Source organism: Crocodylus siamensis, chromosome 5 (genome assembly GCF_052110815.1).
Source record: "Crocodylus siamensis isolate JL-2025a chromosome 5, ASM5211081v1, whole genome shotgun sequence".
NCBI lineage: Eukaryota > Metazoa > Chordata > Crocodylia > Crocodylidae > Crocodylus > Crocodylus siamensis.
In genome coordinates this window covers 145504540-145526642 of record NC_143399.1, presented here as the reverse complement: position 1 = coordinate 145526642, position 22103 = coordinate 145504540, and the positions used below count along the sequence as shown (strand labels likewise).

General features: G+C 45.4%; 1 protein-coding gene across 2 annotated transcripts in view; it reads left to right on the top strand.

Annotated features, from left to right (window-relative positions):
* The first annotated feature begins 253 nt into the window (after positions 1-253).
* Positions 254-22103, top strand: part of KAT2B (lysine acetyltransferase 2B) — an 80282-nt gene continuing 58432 nt past the window's right edge. The window contains exons 1-2 of one of the 2 annotated variants that reach the window (XM_090046572.1): positions 254-632; positions 17771-17897. In XM_090046572.1, coding sequence (XP_089902698.1) covers positions 402-632; positions 17771-17897 — 358 coding nt within the window. In that variant the 5' untranslated portion in view covers positions 254-401. The remainder of the gene's footprint in view (positions 633-17770; positions 17898-22103) is intronic. The other variant, XM_090046571.1, reaches the window with a different exon arrangement.

The following is a 22103-nucleotide window of genomic DNA, read 5'->3' as shown; positions in this document are numbered from 1 at the left end:
GCCATTTTGCTGCCTTTTCCCCGAGGGGTGTGAAATCTCCCCTCAGGAAGCAGGCGCAGGGGCGCCCAGAGACAGAGGGGGAGCGTCGCGCCCGTCACGCACGAGGGGACTTGGGGGGTGGCGGTGGCAGTGCCGGGCGGCAGCAGGTGCGGGAGCCGGGCCGGGCAGCGCGGGGCTGGGCCGCGGCGAGGGGCCGGGACACAAGGCCTCGTCAGTCCCTCCCCCTGGCACCGGGGCGCCCTGTCCCCGGCCGCCGCCTGCTCCCGGCTCGGCAGGCGCCGCCGAGGTGCGGCCAGTCCTCTCCCTCCCAGGGAGCAGCCGGCGGCGGCGGCGCGGGGAAGAAGGGGAGGGTCCAAGCGCTCGGCGCGTCGCGCCCGCCCCCCCCCGCCCGAGGCGGCGGCATGGCCGAGGCTGGCGGGGCCGGGCCGGCGGCGGGCGCGGGGCCGCAGCAGGGCTCCCCCGCCGCCGGGGGGCTGCCCGCGGGCGGCCCGGCCCGCGCTGCGGCCGCCGCCGAGAGCCCCGGGGGCGGAGGGTGCGCCGGCTCGGCCCGCATCGCCGGCAAGAAGGCGCAGCTGCGCTCTGCGCCCCGCGCCAAGAAGCTGGAGAAGCTAGGCGTCTACTCCGCCTGCAAGGTACTCTCCACCCCGCCCCCGCCTGTGGGGCACTAGTCCCGGGGAGGCCAAGCCGGGCCGGGCCGGGCCGGGCCGGGGCGCGGGGTAAGGCGGCGGCGCTCCGCCCCGCACGTCTCTGCCCCGGCCCTGCGGGGACGGGGGAGGGGAGAGCTGGGCTGCGAGCTGTGCAGCGGCGCCCCTGCCGGGCCCTGCTCGGCCGTTCCGGGCAGCAGCGCCTTTGTTGTGACAGGCGGACAGCTGACGGGGCGGCGCTCCCGGCCGGGGACCCGAGCTGGGGCAGGAGCTCGCTCAGCCCTCGCGGAAGGTGGCCGAGGAACTGCCTAGGAGGCAGCCGTGTGCCCTCATGAAGAAGAAGGCTAATGGCATAGCTGAATGATCCCGGTGCTTTATATCCTGTAGGTGTTCTCATTGGTTATGGAAGCAGGGGAAGCACCACATCTGGGTCCATGAAGGCAGTTTTCCTTAAGCGTTCCTGGGGATAACTGTTCTTCTGGCGCGGTTTAGTACCCACTGAGATGCTGGGGCTTAATGCCGGTTTTATGGAAATGGGAGGCTCCACCCTAGCTTGCTCCTATGCCTGAGGGTAGGTGAAACTTGGGGGCATCTGAACCCCAAGCCTCCCGGCTTGGGCCTGCACATAGGGTGCCCGCCAAAAGATGTTGGAAATAGCTGAAGGTCTTGGTGGGGGTGGAGGACATTTGCTGGGTGTAGGGCCACTTATGTTTCTGGACTGACTCATGGATTTGGCTGATTTGGGTTGGAACACAAAGAATTTCTTTAAAAAAAAAAAAGATGCATGAGTAGGAGCGGAGTCAGTGGATGGAGGGAAGTGATTGTCCGCCTCTGGTTGGCACTGGTGAGGCCACATCTGCAGCCAGTTTTGGCCCCCCTGCTAGAGAGGATGTGGATAATTTCGGGAGGGCAAATGAAAATGGTTAGCAGGGTGGGGAACATAATTTAGGAGGAGAGGCAGAGGGAACTGGGCTTACAGGCAGCCCCTGGACTTAAGATGCGGGTTTCAGGAACCAATTGTTTTAAGTCCAAACGTTGTAAGTCAGTACTGATTTTTCCCATAGGCAACCATGTTATAAATGGGGGATTGGTTTCTGAACCAAGGCTGGATTCCCAGTTTTCACCAAAAATAACCCAGAATTTTGTACTCCATTATAGATGAGTAATATAGCTACATTCATGTATTTCTATTGTAAATAGCGATCATATTGGTTTGGAAGAACTTCTTTGCAGTGATTTTGCTCAGCTTTTTGAAGGGCTCTTGGCTGGAGTTTTCTCTGCAGGTTTTTCTGGAGTCTTGTCTGCTTTTTTTAAACAGTGTCCAAGGAAGTTTGGACAGATGCTCTCCAGGGACATGGGCAATGCAGTGAACTTGTTCACTGGCATGGCATCACATGGGATCAAGCATTGTGAAGTCTAAACTGAAGCCAGGAAGTTGAAACAGGGTGTCAATTTATAAACCTTGTAAGTGCGAAACGTTGTAGCTTGAAATATTGTAAGTCTAGGACTGCCTGTATTTAGTTTAAAGAAGAGAAGGCTGGGGGGGTGGATTTAATAGCCGTTTTCAACTCCCTGAAGGGAGGTTCCAGAGAGGATGGAGCTAGATTGGGGTTGGGCAACCCCCGGTATGGGTGCCAGAGTGCATTTTGCTTGGTGCATGCATCTCTGGGCAAATGGCAGGGCTGTGCTGCCACAACAAGGATCAGGCCCCTCATGGCTCCCCTGCCATCTGCCTCTGGCATTGCCAACATCTTACAAGCTGAGGATGCCAGTATTTTTGGCACTCTGTCCACAAACATTGCTGACCCCTGAGCTAGATTAGTGGTTATTAGTTATTAGTGGTAGCAGATGACAGAACAAGGAGCAACAGTCTCAAGTTCCAGCAAGGGAAGTTTATGTTGGATATTAGGAAGAACTTTGTCACTAACAAGGTGGTGAAGCACTGGAACAGGTTACCTAGTGAGGTCGTGTAATCTCTATCCTTGGAGGTTTTTAAGACTCGACTAGACAAAGCCGTGGCTGGGATGATCTAGTTGGGGATGGTCCTGCTTTGAGCAGGGGGTTGGTCTAGATGACCTCCTGATGTCCCTTCCAACCCTAACTTTCTATAATTCTAAGCAGTGGCTCCTAACATAGGCACAGAGACAGAAGCTGTCCTTTAATTTTTTTAAAGCCCTTCCTAGCCAGCAGGCACAATTTGAACATGGGATGTTCTTAGTTTGATTCCCAGTGGAGAGTAGTGGGTAGCATCACAAAAAGCCTCCACTGCACATGGCATCCTCTTAAGGCTCAGTGCTTTGAGGTTATGCCTAGTAATTGAGTTTGGGCTTAGGGAAGCTTATGCTCCTCTGATTCAGTTAGTTTCTAGTGCGAGTCTCTAACTTAGTCATGATTTAGATCTGTTCTTCTAGTTGTGTTTAGCCACTCTAGATATGTTACTGTGGCCAGGTATTGTGGATATTGCTGTTACCTTTGCTATACTTTTTCTTATGGGTAGATACACTGTTCATTGAGGGTCATTAACTCAGTTGCTCTCATGCGAACTCTGTTCTTGTAAGGTATTTTCAGTAGAAAAATAGTCTAGATATATGGAGGTGCATCTGAAGAGAAACTAAGACAATAGATTACACTTAAAACACTTCACTTGATTATTTTACTCAGAGTGTTTTAAGTGCTAACATCTATGCACACACTGACAAAGGATGATGGTGGGACATATAACACTGTTTGTGTTGAGTTCCTTTAAAAGTAAGAGGAATGTTTGTTCCAGTGGATGGGGGGCAGGGGTGTTAATGAAAGACATTGTATATATTTTAATTATTAGCTACTTCCCTAATGTTGTTTTACTTCTTTTATTTTTTTTTGAGCACGAGTGGAATTTTTAACATTCCACCCATCTCAATAGATTTAAAATAGCAACAGGTGTATTAGAAGCTTCAATGAAATTGCTTCCATCTCTACAGCTGTGGTCTCATGTTACGCCTGTGTTCCCCCAGCACAATGAAGCCATTGTGGCCTGCATTCACCAAGGAGAGGTTGGTGAATGCAGGCCACAGAACCTGCCTCTGACTTGAAGTTAGACCAGCAGGGGCCAACCTTTTTAGCAGGCATGCCACAAATTAGGCCTGTACCCTCCCTGAGTGCCACTCCAATCTCCTTCTCTTGCCCAATCTGCTGCTCTGCTTTCTGTTTCTTGTGCTCCCTGCCAGATGTGCTGCTTTGCTTTTTGCTTCACAGCCTATCTGCTACTTTGCTGCCTGCTCTCTCTCTGATCTCACAGCAGTGATGCATGGAGGTGGCCTGTGCCATGCGTTCTGCAGGTTGGCTGCTCTTGAACTAGACTATGAACCCCACTCCTGCAAGAGCCAGGAATAAGCACAGAATGAACTATTTTTAGAATTAAATGCAAACCTACTTCATTATATTTAGCTTTCCATTAACAACTTCCTAACATGCTGTGCTCATCTTAACTACAAACATAAGCAGGTAGACAAACAGGAAGTTCCTTAGAAATTAATTAAGCAATTTCTCCTATAAGCTGGGAAAGAAGGAATAAAAGAGGAGAGGAGTCTATATGTGAATATTTGGCAGATGCTCCAATGCTTTACTGATGGGGGTATATACGCAACAGAGTTTTTCAGGAGGCTGCTGCTGCAATAAAGAGATTAATTTCGAAATTTCTTGTTTTACATCTCAACTTTAATTCATTTTTTGTGTTTGATTTCTCAAGCTCTCAGATCACTGAAGTATGTAATTAGCATTTTCATTCATGCAGTAAGCATATGTGAATCCTGTAGAAAAGTCCAAATCTATGTATAGCTGTGTCTCTTTAGATAAAGCAGGAAATGTACCTGTCATTCAAAATGTTTGGCATTCTGCAGTCCTTTTATTTTTCTCCTCCCACTCCAGCCTGTCTGATAGAAGTCAGCCAGTTGGAAATTATTTGAATCTTAACCTCTGAGGCACTGAGTGGCAAAAGAAGAGAGAGCATTGATTAGTGCAAAACATACATGATGCTGCAGGAAGAATGGGAAAGAGAGGGGAAAAAGAGGCAGAACATTGCATGGACAGAGACTAGGAAGGTTAGCCTTGGTGGTAGCAGTGGCAACCAACATGTTACAATGCTAGATATTACCATACCAGATGAGCAGGGGCTGGATGTGGACTCTTGTGAAAGTAGGTTCCTTGTCCTTGGAGAAAGGAGCATCACTATCACTTTTTAGTGATCCAGGCTGGCTCACCGTTTGAGGAACTCTGGCAAACTCTTCTGGGAGAGTGTCTGCATTGAGCGGAGCTTGGCTGTGCTGTATTAGAACGAGTTTATGAAAATGCTGCTCTGGGCTCTGGCTATCCTCTTGAGCTGGACAGAAGATGTAGAAATAGTTCCTCCAGTAGTGGGGTTAATACTTCCCTCCTAGAGAGCGGGCCTGGGGGCTGTGGAATCATGGTGTCCTCTTTCTGAGCAATGTGGGGCAGCTTAAAGAGGAAGGAAAAATAATGTGACAATTTTTTATTTGAAACACTTTTAAAAGTGCCCAGTTTTATAAGGCAACATAGTAAATATAAAAAAGTTGTCATAATTGGAACAATTTTAAGCTATACTTCCATACTTTATGCGACACTGGAATGGGCATCATTGAACTATAAATATGAATGACTACATAAATATTTATTATGTTGCCCAGCATGAGGCCAAGCATTTGCATGCAAGCTTGGCATATAGTTGTATGAAAGCAGCATTGTGACTTACATCCATAAATGCATTTAATGAAGATGTAAGAGGAACAATCAGTGCTTTTTTATTATTATTATTTGTTTATACCATGTGCAATGACAAGCACTTTTAACCCTAGTCTCATTGAAAATCATAAATATTTTTAATATGTGCTATTTTTGTATTATTAATGTATCTTTATAGTAAACCAGATTATTTTTATATAGGCAGGCAAGCTCCTTTGGGTAGATGTGATATCTTTTATTAGACCAACTGAGTAGTTGGAAAAAAGTTCCTGGCTACAATCAAAAATCCTGCATTATTTTCACATATATTTTTCCAAATATTCTATCAAGAAAGATAGATAGATAGATGTATCTATCTACATTATTATATTATGGATATGTTTATCTATATCTATCTATCTACTATCTCGATATAGCTACATTAGTATATTATAGATATGTTTATCTATATCTTTATGTCTTTATATAGATGTATATAGATAGATAAAGATATAAAGATATAGATAAACATATCTATAATATAATGTAGTTTTTTATTATAGATAAATATCTATAATTTAATGTAGATATCTATAATGTAGATATGATAATGTAAATACAAATATATATTTATATCTTTTTATTATAAAAATAAACACATATCTATAGATGCAATGAAAAATGGATACCTATAATGTTTATTTAATATACAATGAAAATAAACTGTTATATAGAAATTGCTGAGTCCAATATTACACACACAATGATTTATAAAAAAAAAAAGTGTGTGTGTAATACAGAATAAAATAGGTTAAATATTATGATAAGGCTTAGATGCCACAACTGACTGGAGTCCAACAGAATTAAGTGTTTATAGACACTGTATTGCATGGTCAGTGCTCTGTAACACCTACTGTCTATATTAGTGGACAAGCAAAATATTAAAGGAAAAGGGAAGTGTAATGACTTGCCAAATGCCAGCCATTTAGCAGGCTATCTAGGAACAGCACCTAGCTCTCTCAAGTCTCAGTCTGTTCAGCTAGACCAGTAACATTTGGGCCTGCTTGGTTTACAAGACACATGGGTAATCAATATTCAAGAAGAATGTCAAGAAGTTTGAGAGAGTCTAAAGGAGAGCCGTGCGGATGATCAGAGGGCAAGAGAATAGGCCTTATGATGAGAAGCTGAGAGTCATGGGACTCTTCAGCTTGGAAAAGCACAGGCTCAGTGGGGACCTGGTGGCTGCCTAAAAGTACATAAGGGGTGTGCATCAGGATCTGGAGGAACATCTGTTCACCAGCGTGCCCCAAGGATAACAAGGACCAACGGTCATAAACTCCGTGACCATTTTAGGTTGGACATACGGAAAAACTTTTTTACCGTCTAAGCCGTGAAGGCCTGGAATAGACCCTTCAGAAGTGGTTTAGGTACTACTCTGGACTCTTTCAAGAAACGTTTCGATATTTATCTTGCTGGGATCCTTTGACTCTAGCTGACTTCCTGCCCCTGGGGTAGGGGGTTGGACTTGATGATCTTCAAGGTCCCTTCCAGCCCTAATGTCTATGAAGCTATGAATGTTAAGTGAAGAACCACACACACTAACATGTATGTACACCCTTAGATGAATTGTGGCAAATGAACTCCAACTGAAAAGAGAAAATAAAACTCTATAATACTCGTGTGTTACATTATTTGTGCTTGCAGAAAAGATTTACCCAAAGCACACAAGGGAGAAACCACTGCAGTCTGGTAACATTTCCTGCAAAAAGCCTCAGTTGATAAATTGAAGAGCCTGTGGCTCAGTAGCCACAGTTTGTGTTACTGAGTTAGGCCACATTGTTTCCCTTTAGGCTTCAGGAGTTATAGTACTTACATGCATGTTCTGCAATAAGCACTGTTATAGTAGGGTCCAATTTCATGTGAAAATAGGAGTTTATTATATAAATGAATACCACATCTACCTGGTGCAATGTTTCTATGCTGTTTAATGTTCTTAAATTCAAAGGCCTAGTTGGTGTACCTATCGTTTAGTTCTGTATAACTCTTGGAACCTTCTCTGAATGATAAATTAGCAGGTGAAAAAGGATTAGAGTTGTTCTTTGGATTAAGTGCTGGTTTACAGGCATTAGGTGGTGTTTAATGCTTTCTCCTTACCAGTTTAGAAGCTGGGTGAAACCTGCCTAGCAAGGTTTTTGGTCCCAATCAAATTTTTCATTAAAGTGAATTAAAACTCAGTCTTTGTATTAAATGGGTGGAAATCAGATCCTTTTTCTCTTTGTTATTTTAAATGATATGGCAATGTACAGCTGTTACACAGGTGATAGGGAAACTGGAAGAAATGAGGTGCTAAAATGTGCCCCTGGAATTCAGGGTAGGGCAATTTTTCTGAACAAATCGATCTATTATTCTTTAATACATAGCTATAATTTGTGTCATTATTAATTATGATTTGATTTGCATTTAATTCAGGACACTATATGTAGTAGGAGATATTAGGAATAATTTTCCAAATGTATGACTATTTTTGTTTTAGCCTGCTTGAACCTTCTGTTAAACCTGGATTTGAAGTTACTACTTACTGGAGAGAACTTGAACAGCCTTTGAATGTGGAGGAAAACATTTTTCTTTCTGCATTAGAAACAAAGCTTATGTTGCATAGAGTTGTGTAAATTCATAGATTCATAGATGTAGGGTTGGAAGGGACCTTGTAGATCTTGTAGTCCGGCTCCCGGCCCAGGGCAGGAGAGAAACGTGGGCTCAAATGACCCCAGCCCGGTAAACGTCAAGCCTCCTCTTAAAGACCCCCAGGGTAGGAGCCAGCACCACTTCCCTTGCAAATTGGTTCCAGATCCTAGCCGCCCTGACTGTGAAGTAGTGAAGTTCTTTCTCCCATCCCCATTACTCCAGAAGATAGGACTTGTCTACTTATATCTCCCTTTCCTCATTCACTTAATTATCAAATAGTTAGTCAGGTGACTGCTAACTTCAAAAGAGCTCCATAGTACAATGCCTATCAAAGATCCTATGAGCTTGTCTGTGCTACAGACCTTCTGCATCGAAAGCTGCCGGTATAGTCATAGCAGCAGAGCTGCACAGTAGACGTAGTATGTGCTGACAGACTTTGTTTTTTCCTGCCAGCATAGCTCTGTCATCTTCCCCAAACAGCATAAATCGTGCCAAATAAAGCCCTCTTCTATTGGCATAGCTGCAATTCCCCACTAAGGGTTTTGCTAACTTATTATCTGTGTTGGCTTGGGTATGAGCATTTCACACTCCTACCCAAGTTGCTATGCCAGCAAATCTTTGTAGTGTAAACCAGGCCTACTTCTAAGAGTCCTGGTGTCTTTTACTTTGCTGCCAAACTAGCTTAAAATTTGTATTTTTCTGTGTCTGTTCCATCATCTGTGAAACAAAAATAATCTAAGGGCAAGATGCACATTAACATTCCTGAAGCATTTTTTAAATATAAGAGGAAAGGTTACCCATGGAATTAAACTCAGCATTTCTTGGCTTTGATTTTATAATCTTAACACTGTAATTTAGTAATTTTATTTTTTAGATGTTATATACATATAGATCACACCTGTTTCAGTCTCATTTAGGACACAGTATAAATGTGCGGAAAGGTTTTGAGTGCAGGTCAGTGGTTTGATGAAAGTAAAATAATATTAATTTGTTCAAAATTGGGGTTTTTCTGTCCTTGGTGTTTGGATCATGGCACTTTCCTAGCTTTAATAATTACATATTAGCTGAGGTGTCTTTGTTCAATGTATACTGTATATATAAAATGTACATAATTGTTCCCCTGTTTTTACAAAGAATGAAGGGGGAAACTGCATTCACCTTTTTATAATCAGCTGAAGAGTAGCATTCATTAGTCTCTCAGCAGGAATATCGGGTTTGCAACCAAAGTCCTTGAATGCTATAATGCAGGGAAAAATGACAGTATCTTCAGTATCTATATCAAAGCTCTGCAGATGTCCCATAAAAAAGACTACAAGGACTAGTTGGACTACTTTAAATATTTTTCTTCCTTCCTTCTTTCCTCCAACTGTTTTTGATATTAAATTAAGTATCTGAGGAGGTGATTTCATACTGTACTTTATAATGGAAAGCAGATGAGTGACATGAAAAATACACATACTAGAACAAAAGTGTGAGAGAAAGAAATGAGCAAATGGAACACAGTGGAAGACTTGAAACAACTCAATAGAATGTATTTTAAACCATTTGGGGAATTCAGTGCAAAATATTTGCACTGTCAAGGTCCATAATGAAAGCTTAGTTTTCAAGAGGACCTTGTTCAGGTTGTGCTGCTGCTTTGCTGACTGAGCTTTTATGTTCATTCTAGTGGCTAACACTGATTTTTTTTTAAAATTCTCATATTTGTTTAAGAGATATCTCTGCAATGTTTTGAACAAAAGAGATTAACATCTGCTTCCAAAAATCTGGCAAAGTTAGGAAATTCGACTGAGGGCAGAAAAAATCTGCTGCTGAACACTTTATTCTGTGGGAGGGTTGATATTTATTTTTGGCAGCTTAACTGAGCTGTTCATGCATCTGTTTGTTTGCATCTTTGCTGTTAATTATTGTGTTACACTAAAGTTTGTGTAGTTACTCACTGTTTATAGATTTAAGGGTTTGAAGGAAAACATTATGTGGTAGGTCTGTGTGCAATGCTCAGTTAGGCCTGGAGGAGGTTTTATGAGAATTCCTTTGCCAGCTTTTTCTTACCATATTTATTCCTGATGCAGCTACAAAATTAACTTTAACATTTATGTGGTTTCTTTTTGTGTTGCAGTTATACTTATGGGTGAATGAAAGAACAGTTGTTTTGGCAGATGTATAGGAGAGGTCATATCCCTGGTCCGTTTTTGAAAAAAATTCTGGCATCTTATTTTTTATTTTTAGATCATCAGAAGATTGCAATACAGAAGAATTTTCCTTGATCATGTTTTCATTTGATCCAGTCTATTTTTAATGTCTGTCTTTCCAATAGGTAACTTGCATCAAATACCAAAGTTATTAATCTTATGGCAACGTGGTCTCTTACACAAAACTTGACTTGATAGGCTGGATATCAGGTTTTGTCTGGCTTTGCAAAGTAATTAAAAATAAATCATCAAGTAATCTGAATGGTGTTCAGGTTCCCAGGAAGATTTGCAATAGGAGTATTCTCAATTCATAGATATTGCTCAAACTGCTGTCCTTGTTTCTTGGTAATTAAATATAAATGGGTCCTGTAGCTTTGCATGATTAAAGAAAAGTAGGCCGGCCCCATGCAATGTGGAAAATGTGAGGGACCGTAGTCCATACAGAATAGAGATATGAGGCTTTGCAGAAATGTTTGCGCATAATCTGATTACTATTTAGGATATTATTCTTAAATTGTCAAAGACAACAGCAAAGAAAAATAGCTTAAAATTGACCAGAATGCCTGTGAATCCCTCCAAACCTCAACTTAGTTCATAATATTTTCCTTGCATTCTTTCCTCACTTCCCAAACTAACATTCCCTTCTTGTCAAACACCCACATGTCTTTTGGTTGCAAGTGGCTCTTTCTCCCCAGTTGGTCACACCTCTCATCTGTAGCTAGACACTCAGTTTCTGCTTGCCAATCGATACCCAAGCAGTAGGGCTAAGCACAGACAGTCAAAAAGCCTGAGGCTGAATCAATTCAAACTAGGCAGCTTCCTCTAAGCTGCCTAGGCTGAACTGACAAGCAACTGAACTGACATTCAGTTGTCAATTGGGAAAGGCAGGGGGAGGTCTGCACTGACCCAGGCCAATCGGCAGGAGGCACTAGAGCACATCTCCCAGGCTGCTGGCCATTGCCAGCCCAGGCAAGTGTCCCCAGCTCCATGCTGTCTCCCCACAGGGGGTTAAGCCTCCTGCCAGGGTGCTGATCCACTTTGGGGGAACCGCCCCCTCAGGAGGTTCCCCCTGCCTGGGTTCCCAAGCCCAGGCAGGCCTGGGGAGCTGAGGGGAATTCCCGCCCCCCGCTGATTTCTTCAGCTACTGCCACAGGAGCAAAGGAGAAGTCCTCCCAGCCAGGTGCCTGCCCCTGCAGCCCAGCATGGGGGCACTGCTGAGCCCCTCCCTTGGGGGGCTTCCCCCTACCCCAGCCCAGGGTCCCCAGTCCCAGACATTAGGGCTGTGCAAAACGGCATCGTTTCGTTTTGATTTCTGTTTTACCATTTCAAAGGGTCTGTTTTGTTTTGTCATTTCATTTAGTTTTGAAGCACTGTTCCATTTTGCTTTGTTGAAACTGTTTCGCTGTTTCAACATGTTTTGATGTTTCGCCCATAAGCTTTTGGGGAATTGTGAAAATGCCTACAACTTTGTCATTTGTAGCCTGATTCAGATGAAAATTGCAGGTGTGGTAGCCCCTTCTGAGGGCATGAAGCCCACCAAGTTTCAAGGAAGTAGGTGCAGAGGTTTCTGGGAAACTGCACCTCAAGCTGCTAAAATCAAAACTTGTGTCACTTGCCAGCAGCAGCAGCCTCCTGTCATGCATGTATCTGGGGGCCTGTGCCCTCAGAAGGGCTATGTGTCTGTGCCGGACTCCTGGGAGGTCAGGCCCCTGGATCTGCGCTCGGCATGACAGGAGGCTGCTGCTGCTGCCTGGGACCAGTGCTGGGCGCAACCCACACCCAGTGCCAGGAAGACTGCTGCTGCTGCTGCTGACCCCAGGCAGCAGCGTCAGGCTCCTATCATCTGGCATGCAGATCTGGAGGCCTGGAGGCCCGTGCCCCCAGGAGGAGTCTGGCAGTGCTGGGAGGGCAGGTTGAGCCCGCATCGGCTCTATCCATCTCCTGCTGCTGGGCTGCACTCAGCAGCTCCACCAACCCCACGGAGCTCAGCTTGGTGGCAGGAGGTAATGAGAGAGCCAGTGGTGGAGCTGCTCAGAGCGCAGCCTTGCCAAGCACAGCCTGGTGGTGGGAGGCTCTGCTGCCCCATGGGGTTGAGCCTGGCAGCGGGAAGTGTGGAAGAGCCACTGGCCAGGGCTGCACTTGGAGTGGCTCCCACCGCCAGGCTGAGCCCTGTGGAGCTGGCAGAGCCACTCGGAGCACAGCCCTGGTTCTTCCCCGCCTTCCACCACTGGGCTGCATCAGAACTCGAAACATTTCAAAACTTTTGAAACATTTTGAGTGCCCTCATTTTGTTTCAAAGCCTTTTACTTCATTTCTGTTAAGCTGTTTCAAGCTCAAAACGTGTTGAAACAGCTTCTAAACAAAACACCCATCAAAATTTTGCACAGCCCTACAAGGCAGTCCCAGGAGCTATGGGGAATTCTTCCCATTTGCCTTGGGTGCTGGAGTCTTAGGAATAACCCAGGGAGAGAGGGAAATTTCTCTGTTCCCCTGCATTAGTTTTGTCTCCAACTCACAGCAACTAAGGCAAAACTAGCTGTGGAAAAGCTGGAGAATTTCCCTCCACTCCTTTAAGCTGCCTGAGACTGGCAGGGCCTAAGGAAAGTTTCTAAGGCAAGGTTTAGGAGACGAAAATTCCCCTGAGTTTCTGGGGCTGCCCCAGGCTGCGGGACCCTGCGTTGGGGGCAATGTTCCCTCTAAGGAACAGCAGTCTGTGAGCGCGCCGCCTCAGTCTGTGAGTGCACTGCCTTGGTCCAGCATGGGACTCTTACTGAAGGGGGCCGGGGGCTGGGGCCAGGGGCCAGGGGCTACATAAGCCGGTTTGACCTAAATCAGCTAAGTCTCATACTACATCCAACCAGGTTTATCTTAAACTGATTTTAGCCATTTTGAAAGTGGTTTATAACTTCTGTTCTGTTACAGGTTTAAACCAGTTTCCAATAACTTAAACTGATTTATGCGGAACTTCTGTCCCTAGCCTAGAAGTAGTGTGTTTGAGAAATATATTTTTTCTTTCCCAGGGGAGGTGGACTGTAGCTGCTGTTGTGTGCTTACTAGAAACTTTCCAGAGAAAACCCATGTCATCCTGAAGACTTCTGTGGTGTGTGTTACGTGCATCCTTTTAACTCTTCCCAGCTGCATAGGGAAGTCAGGCTTTGTTGTTTTGCATACATGTGGCATGTCAGGGATAAACTGGCTGTGGCAGATACGTTCAACAAAGTAAACACATTATGTGATATCCAGCAAAAGAGGCAGCATCTGTCATTACTAATAGCTTAGTTGCGTAACCTGAAATTAGAGTAGAAGAATTACCTCAACTTAATCTATTCGGCTTTTGGTTCCAGTATCTGAAAAGCAGCCTCTGTTGAGCATGGTTTCCTTAGAGAGTAAGCAATTTCCAAATGTAAAAGGAAAATTTTTCCTGAAATAGGTACATTAGATGCATTCTAAAAAAAGTTTGAAAAAATGATGCATTACATTTTTAGTTAACTCCAGAAACTATCATAGTAAGTTACTGGAGAGTATTATGCAGTGTTTAGGAGTGATAGTATGACTGAGAAGCAGTACTTCAAATTATTGTGGATCTCGTTATAACACAGTAAACAAATATTTCTAAATATGGCTCAGAAAGTAGATGCATGTTTTATAGATTAGGGGTTGGCAGTGTTTTCTTGTGGGGGTAGGCATTAGGATCTATCCACCACTGGACAGGTGACTGGTAGGGAGGGCATGGGTGGGGGGGGCATGTGCCCCCTCCCAAGATTAGCCCCTGAAAGTGCTGGGGGACCCATTGATGTCCCCCAACTCAGCACCACTCAGCCCGATTGTACGGCCGGGGACTGCTCTTTGCTTCTCTACCCAGCCCTGCCCTCCCTGATGGTGCTCTGGAGCCCGGAGCATCAGAGAGCGCTCCGGCCAACCAGAGCGCTGCTTTGCTTCCCTCCCTTGCATGGCCTCTCCCTACCTGTAAGGAGCATGCTGTGATCCCCCAGCTGTTCCTGCTTCTGGGAGAGGTAAGTGCTTTTGTGGGGGAAAGGCGGAGTCCTCCAGAGTCAGGAGACACCAGTTGCCCATGTACCACTGCCACTTCTCCCCTGGCTCAGCTGCCTGAAAGTTTCTCTCTGCTGGAACTGGTGTCACCTGACTGAGGTGCAGCATGGGCAGAGGCCTCCATCTGTTGGGGCTGCAGTGACTGACTGTGGCATTGGAACAGGGGAGCCCCCACTACCAAATGCCACTGAAGCCATGGCTCCATGGGCTGGAACCAAAGGCTCCACAGCTTATAGACTGCAATCCCTAGGCTGTGGATAGATCTTCAGAGTAGAATATGATTGTATTAAGAAGATATATTTATTCAGTGCATGTAATCGTATAGGCTAATATGAATATCTAAATCCTATACATTACATACATTTATTTGAGTTATAAAAATATCAGAGCTCGTTAATTGCTTTGTTGATGGCATGCAGAAGAAAGGGAAAAAACTGTTTAGTTCTTGTATCAAGAAGTTTGTCTCCGGAGTGAAAGGGGTGTAGGTTGAAGCCATGTTGGTCTAAGGACATAGACAAGGTTCTTTGGGTAAATCTCTGTAGCTGGGGTGTACATGGGTTTGTACTTCCCTCTCCAATTGAGGGAATTATTGGCAGGGCAGTGTGCTGTGGAGGGATACAAAAGCCCAGCGGCCGCCTCCGTCCCCTATAGGGTCTGGTCCAGTCAATCGATTACTTAACTATATACAGATTTATTATTTCAACAAAACCATGAAAGGGTAAGGACATAGATTATATATATATATGTACAAATTTACAGAACAATAAAACCCACTATATATATATATATATATATATATACACACACAGATATACACACACCCAGTTATCGTTTAAAATACACATGAACAATAGAACAAACCAGACCAAAGGATATTGATTGGGCAACCTTATAACTATTCATATACAGACTGTTAGTTCAAATTATTCACATAAACTGTAAGGCACAGTCCACAAATATAATCAGCAGTCCTTAGACTACCTTGGTGTCCTCCAGGGCGGGGGCCCCGTTCCCAAGGTACCACTACAGGAAAGGAGGTGGGGGGAAAGAAAAAGGAGAGGAAGACTTATCACCCAGGAGCAGCTCACGTGGTACCTCTTTGCAACCCTTGGGGGGTCCCTCCCTTCTGGGGACCCTCTTTCCAAGGTAACTTACTATTCCACAGTCCCAGAGGGTTGCCTTTTGTTCTCCAGGTCAAGCTTTGTTCCCCTCTGGGTTTTCCTGCTGCCTGACTCTGCTGCCACAGAGCTTAAGGCCACATGCACCGCTGTGTGTAGTGGACGCTTCGCCTTGTTCTAGGGTTGGAGGCCTGGACAGCCTTGTGCAGCACCAGGGCTCGGTCTGTTCCTGGACCGTCTGGGTAGTGTTGTCTGCACTGAGCTGCAGCCCTGTGTTGGCAGCTGTAGACCCAAGCCATCTCAAGTGGCTCCCAGGGTCTCTCACCCTCCATGCAGTGCCTCCTGCACCAAGCTCCCAGCCTTGTTCTGGGGGTTAAGGACCTGAGCCACCCCAGGGACTCCAAAGATCCTGCTCCATACACCGACCTGTGCACCATGTCTTTGGCTGCACGCCAGAGGTTGCATACCTGAGCCGTCTCACACAGCTCCAAGGGTCTGGATGCTGTGCACTGTGCTGCACACCAAGTGCCTGACCACTGGAGCCGTGTCACGCTCCCCACTGATAGAAGTCTTCAGGGGTTCTTCCTAGGCTACTGCTTCGCAGCTCTCCTCAACTCTTCTAAGCCCTGCTCTTCTCTCTTCTCTGTCCCTGATGCATCTGCCCCTTGTGCTGGGTACGCAGCGCCTTTTATACGCTCCAGGGCTCCGCCCCTGAAGTCTGCCGAACCTGAAAGTTTGCAGTCTTTAGTCAGGTCCGGGGGAGCTCTTCTCCCCCTCCCCTCCCCTCAGGAAAGGGGCGTGATGTTACTTCTCTTGCTGTTTCCTGATTGGTGGATGGCTTCCACCAATCAAAACAGCAGAATCTCAAGCCTGGGACTCAACCCAAGCTCTGAAAGGTAAGCCTGCTACATCTGATATCGTTTACTAGACCAACTCCAATAGTTGGAAACATTCTTCTTTGCAAGCTTTTGGGTATAAATAACCTTCCTCAGACTGAGGAAGCATCTGCAGTTGGTGTGTCCTCTTTCCAGATTGAATTCATTCACTGCCTTTCTGCACCAATAGTATTCAGTGGGAATGGAGGTACTTCAAGGACCTGAATGATCTGGGATCTGGTTATGTTAAGTAACACCTCCCACATAACAGTGTGAAGTTCTCAGAGGCCATTGCCTGTGATGACTTGCCCAAACCTCTGGTTTGGACAAGTTTACTGAATGATGCAAAGACTATTTGCTAGTTCAGTTTTTGGATGAGTCCTCATTGCTTTTGGTGTGTTTCTTTTGTGTTGTGCATTTCCTAGCCAACAGCCCAATAAACAAGACAATGAAGTAGATGCTGTCTGTTGGGTAATCTATTCCTTTTAATTGTGAAAGTATTTAGAAGTTGTTGTAGCTTTAGGGTGTGTGTACACAAAACGGGGGCCCTAAATTGAAGTGGTGAGTTTTTAAAAACACCATTTCAATTTAGGGCCAAGTAACCCCCTGTGTCATGCACACATCCATGCCTCTCTGGCAGTGTGGAGGGGAGCTGCCAGTGGACGGAGTGGTCCCCATGCTGTGGCGGGAGGAGGGGAGCTGGTGCTTCTGTCTGCAGCAGTGGTGGGCCCCCTCAGGTGGCACCTGCCTTCAGACACTTAGCTTGGGCAGTCCCAGGGGGCACCGCAGTTACTCAGGGAAGCACTGGGCCCCTGCACAGTTCAGGCAGGCTTGGCGGGGGGGGGCGGGAGGGGAGCAGGGGAAAGATCAGGCTTGCCACTTTTCTTTTTTTTCTTGGGTGGAGCCTGCCTTCCCGGGCTGCTGTCAGGCTGCCTGCACGGGTTTCCTGCAGAGCCCCTGAGATGCACAGAGCCCCGTGCTTCACTCTGCAGCTGTAGGGCTTGCTGCATCCCAAGTCATTTAAGGTGCATTATACCACTGAATTTGGTACAGCGGCTGGAATTACTGCGCAATATGCTGCCGACATGTGCAAACACCACTACTATTAAAGTAGTGCAAAAGCATTTGACCCACTTTAAAGTGTTGTGCACACAATCCCCTTATTTCGTCTACACACGGCCTTAGATGCTGACAAAGTGAACGAATGCTGCTACTCTACAGGAGCTGGAGCTCTGCTGTAGGGGAGTTAGCTAGTGGCTTGGAAGGCTTCCATGTTTATTTTCAGAGAAGTGGTGAGTGTGTATGGGAATTGGAAGAATTGTTATGGAACTCTTACTTTATAGGTAATGGGTGTGCATTCTATAGCTATGTATTTGCAGAAAATATGCAATAGAAAGCTGTGTCGTAAATAAGACCTGAATTTTCGTAACTTTACTAGCAAGATGCATGCTTTTCAAATATTAATCATACCTTTTTTTTTTTTATTTCAGGCTGAAGAATCCTGTAAATGTAATGGCTGGAAAAATCCGAATCCACCTCCTACTCCTCCCAGGGCAGATCTGCAACAAACAATTGTCAGTCTTACTGAACCATGCCGCAGTTGTAGTCATCCACTAGGTGAGTTTTCCCTTGGAATTGCAACCCACATACTCATATACCAAGTTTACACCTGACACCTTCTTTTAAGATGGAGTTAAAGTTTGTCATGTATATCTATAATTTATTTATAATTTAAAATATGTTGGAATTATCCTAAAATTGAGTGCTGTATTCTTAAGAAATTTAGAATTAAGAAAAGAAATCCAGATATTTTAAGTTACAAAAATGCAGTTAGGTTATCAAACTTTCCTTGTGCTCTGTAGTGACCCTGCAATAACACAAGATCTAAGTTAAGGCATTTTAATGTTTTCAATCCCAGATTAAACTATATTGATTTTTAGAGACACACATCAGATTCGACTCTCCACTCACACCACCATAGTTAGTTAACATTTGTTCAGTTTTGGCTAAGCTCTTTATGTTTTTCTTTATGAAATGATAGTCCTATCTAGATATTTTCTACACTGCTTCCTCACAAAATATGACCCAGTTATGTGATGGCTATTTTACAACACGTTAAAAAGCTATCCTGTAGTCATAGCATAGATGAGATCATAACTTTCCTTAAGAACAACTAATGCTAAAAGTTTATTCACAGTGTAAAAGAAATCTGTGCTTTCAACACAAGGGTGGACAAAATATAGCCTGCAGGCCAAATCCAGCCTGACAAGTGTTTGTATCTGACCTGCGGGTGGGCAGCTGCAAACTCATGGGATCTGGCCCACAGGCAGCTGGTGACTCCGGCTCTGGCTACCACATGCTGCTGGGCAGACAGGGCTGTTTCCACGCAGTGCTGCTGTGGTGGTGTCAGCTGTGGACTCAGGCAAGCTTCCTAGTCCCCACCTGGAACCTGTGTGCTGCATCCACAGCTGATGCTGGTGCCTGCCTGGGACTGCACGTTGGGCAATTGCTGGCTTAAGCTGCAGATATAGCAGATGCCCCAGTCTCTACCCAGAACCTGCCTGCTATGTCCACAGCTGACGCTGGAGCCCTCCTGGGACCACTTCCTGCATGCCAGACTGGTGCTGGGATAAGCTGTGGATACAGCTGGCATGTTCTGTGATGGGGCGGGAATTGGGGCTTGCTACAGCTCTGGGCAGGAAGGATTGGGGCTCACTGCAGCTCTGGGTGAGGGGAACTGGGACTTACTGCAGTTGTCAGTGGTGTGGGGATGGGGTGGGGGGAGAGAGAAAGAAGCATGGCTTTCAGTTTAGGAAGTTTTGGTAAGCTGTGGCAGGGGGTGGGGGTGCTGACCCACCCTGCAACACCTCACCCAAACTCCCTGTGTGGCCCTTTGGCCAAAATAATTGCCTATCCCATTTTATCATGTCATAGGAAATGGTGATAGAATTGTGTCTTTCTGTAGGCTTGAAGCTATTGTATAAAAGTCATCTCTACACTACACGAACAATTGTTTACGCTCTTTTATGAAACATGGTTGTGTCCCAACAAGTTGTAATATAATGATTTCTTATCTGCATAGGCAGAAAACATATTTGGGGATTTGGTTTTAAAAGTGGTGGCTACCTGAACTAAAACAAGGGTACAACATTATTTTCCTGTCTGCAGAAGCAAGAGAGCTATGCTAATAACAGATAGATAACAACATATTTCAGAACTGTGTTTAAAATGAAATTGCTGTTTCTTGTTGTATATCTATACAACTGGGTCACACTCAGAGAGTGGTGGTGGATGGGTCATTTTCAACCTGGAGGGAAGTGGGCAGTGGGGTCCCCCAGGGCTCAGTCCTTGGGCCTGCACTGTTCAATTTCTTTATTAGCGACTTGGAAGATGGGGTGAAGAGCAGCCTGTTTAAATTCACAGACGACACCAAGATTTGGGGTGAGGTGGGCACACTAGAAGGGAAGGACAGATTACAGCAGGACCTGGACAGGTTACAGGGGCGGGCAAATGAAAATAGGATGGGATTTAATAATGACAAGTGCAGGGTGCGGCACTTGGACAGTAGGAACCAGCAACATACCTATAGGCTGGGGAACTCCCTTCTCGAAAGCACGGTGGCAGAAAGAGATCTTGGAGTCATTATTGACTTCAAGATGAACATGGGCCGACAATGTGAGAACAAGGTCAGTAAGGCTAACCGTACCTTTTCCTGCGTCCACAGATATATCACGAGCAGGGCCAAGGAGGTGATCCTCCCCCTCTATGCGACACTGGTCAGGCCGCAGCTGGAGTACTGCGTTCACTTCTGGGTGCTGCAATTCAGGAGGGATGTGGATAGCATTGAGAGGGTCCAGAGGAGGGCCACTCGCATGATCTGGGAACAGCAGGGCAGACCCTATGAGGAGAGGCTATGGGACCTTAACCTGTTCAACCTTCGCAAGAGAAGGCTGAGGGGGGACCTGCCTGTCTGCCTCTTCTGTCTGGCACTCCCAGCAGCAGGTACGGAGTGGACAGGCCAGGGTTCCAGGCAGCAGGGCCATGTCCAGTTGAGGTGGTAGTGGGACACTGGCAGCAGCTGCCAGAAGTCCCCTGCTCTGTCATTGTGCCACCAAGCCCCATGGACTACAGCTCCTGGCATGCCTGAAAGCTGCACACAAGGATAGGGTAGGCTGTGCTCTGTGCCTGGTGGCATCTCTGGGGATGACAGGACTGACTGCATGTGCCATGGCCAAGGCTGTCTCCTGCAGCTGGGCCAGGCAGAGCCATAGGACCCACCATGGGCTGGATGGAATCACTTGGCAGACTGGATCTGGCCCTCAGGGTGTATTTTGCCTACCCCTGTTTTTTGAAAGTGAACATTGTACCCTCTAAGGGATTACGTACATTATTTTTGTAAGGCTTTTATTGACCTCTCTGTCCTCCTATCTACATATGTTATGGTTCTGTTCACTTACTTCCAAGCTTTTTTATTGTTTGCTATTTCAATTGAAGTTCAAAATCTCTTCTTTCTTACAAGAACAGAATAACATGTGTAGCAGCACACAGTAGCCAAACAGTTTGGATGGTTTATTTAGTGTCTCATCACATGGCTCACTTGTGTTGCCTCTAGGATATGCAGTTTGAGTGGCTTGTACTGTCAAATCTTTCACTCAGCCCTTGCAGACTGATGACATTCTTTTGCACGAAGACTAATCTCACGTAGTACTTCACATATTCCATCTTTAGTACAATTTGCAAGTGTTCCTCTTTGTTTTGAAGAAGATTAGATTTTCTGAGGATCTGGTTTCTGATGAGCTGAAAAAGACTCTTGTTAGAAAAAGAATCAGAAAAACTGAAGTATTATTACTTTGGACAGGCATTATAGACCAAACCTGATTCAGAGGCGAGACACAGACATTACACTTTTTCCTGTATAAGTGATCAGAAACCAGTTTATACCTGTAACAGAACAGCAATTCAGCATGCATAGACTGGTTTAAAATGGTGAAACCCAGTCTAAGATTTGCCCCTCTTACCAAAGGGCAAATGTGGATTCCGTTTACTCCTGATTTAAACTATGCTGCTTACAGAAAACCGCATAACTTAGATTGATTCTGCCTCAGGCATTTTGAGTATCTGTACCTAGCCAGAGTGTCTGTCATTGTTGCCTCAGTGAAGAAAGGTGAAGCCTTCTTGGTGTTGCAGCTGTGGCTAACGAGAATGATGCTTCTTTGGAAAAACTGAAATAAAAATGAGCTACCATACATTTCTGCCTAATAAAGGAAAAATAATTATCATAGTCTTAGTTGCATTATGAATGCTTGTCTTTAATGGAGAGACAATTATAATGAAAAAGGAACAAAAAATGGATTGCCTAACACAAGTCCCAATTCGTTACATTCTCTGTCTCAATAATATATCTTCTAAGATTCAGACTAAATGATAGCCTCAAAAAAAACAAATGAACAAGCAAACAAAAAAACCACCCACCAAAATATGTACAGTATGTGGTAGGGTTTAAGACGCTAAGGATTCTTCCATGAAAGTTCCCACATGCAATTTGGGAAACCTGTGTGTCAGGCACGAAAGAAATGTAACATTCTCACTTTCCTTTTATCCAACATTGGTTTACATCAGGGATGCTCAACCCCTGGCACTATGTCATCTGATCCTCAGGCTCCCTCTAAGTGTGTGGAGAGCCACGCAGACCACGACCGTATGTGTTAAATTGGCCACACAGGGCAGCATGGGGACCAATCCCAGTACATGGGTCTAGGCAGGGGTAGTGGGGGCCCTGGAGCCCAATCTCAGCATGTGGGTGTAGGCAAGTGAGGCAAGGAG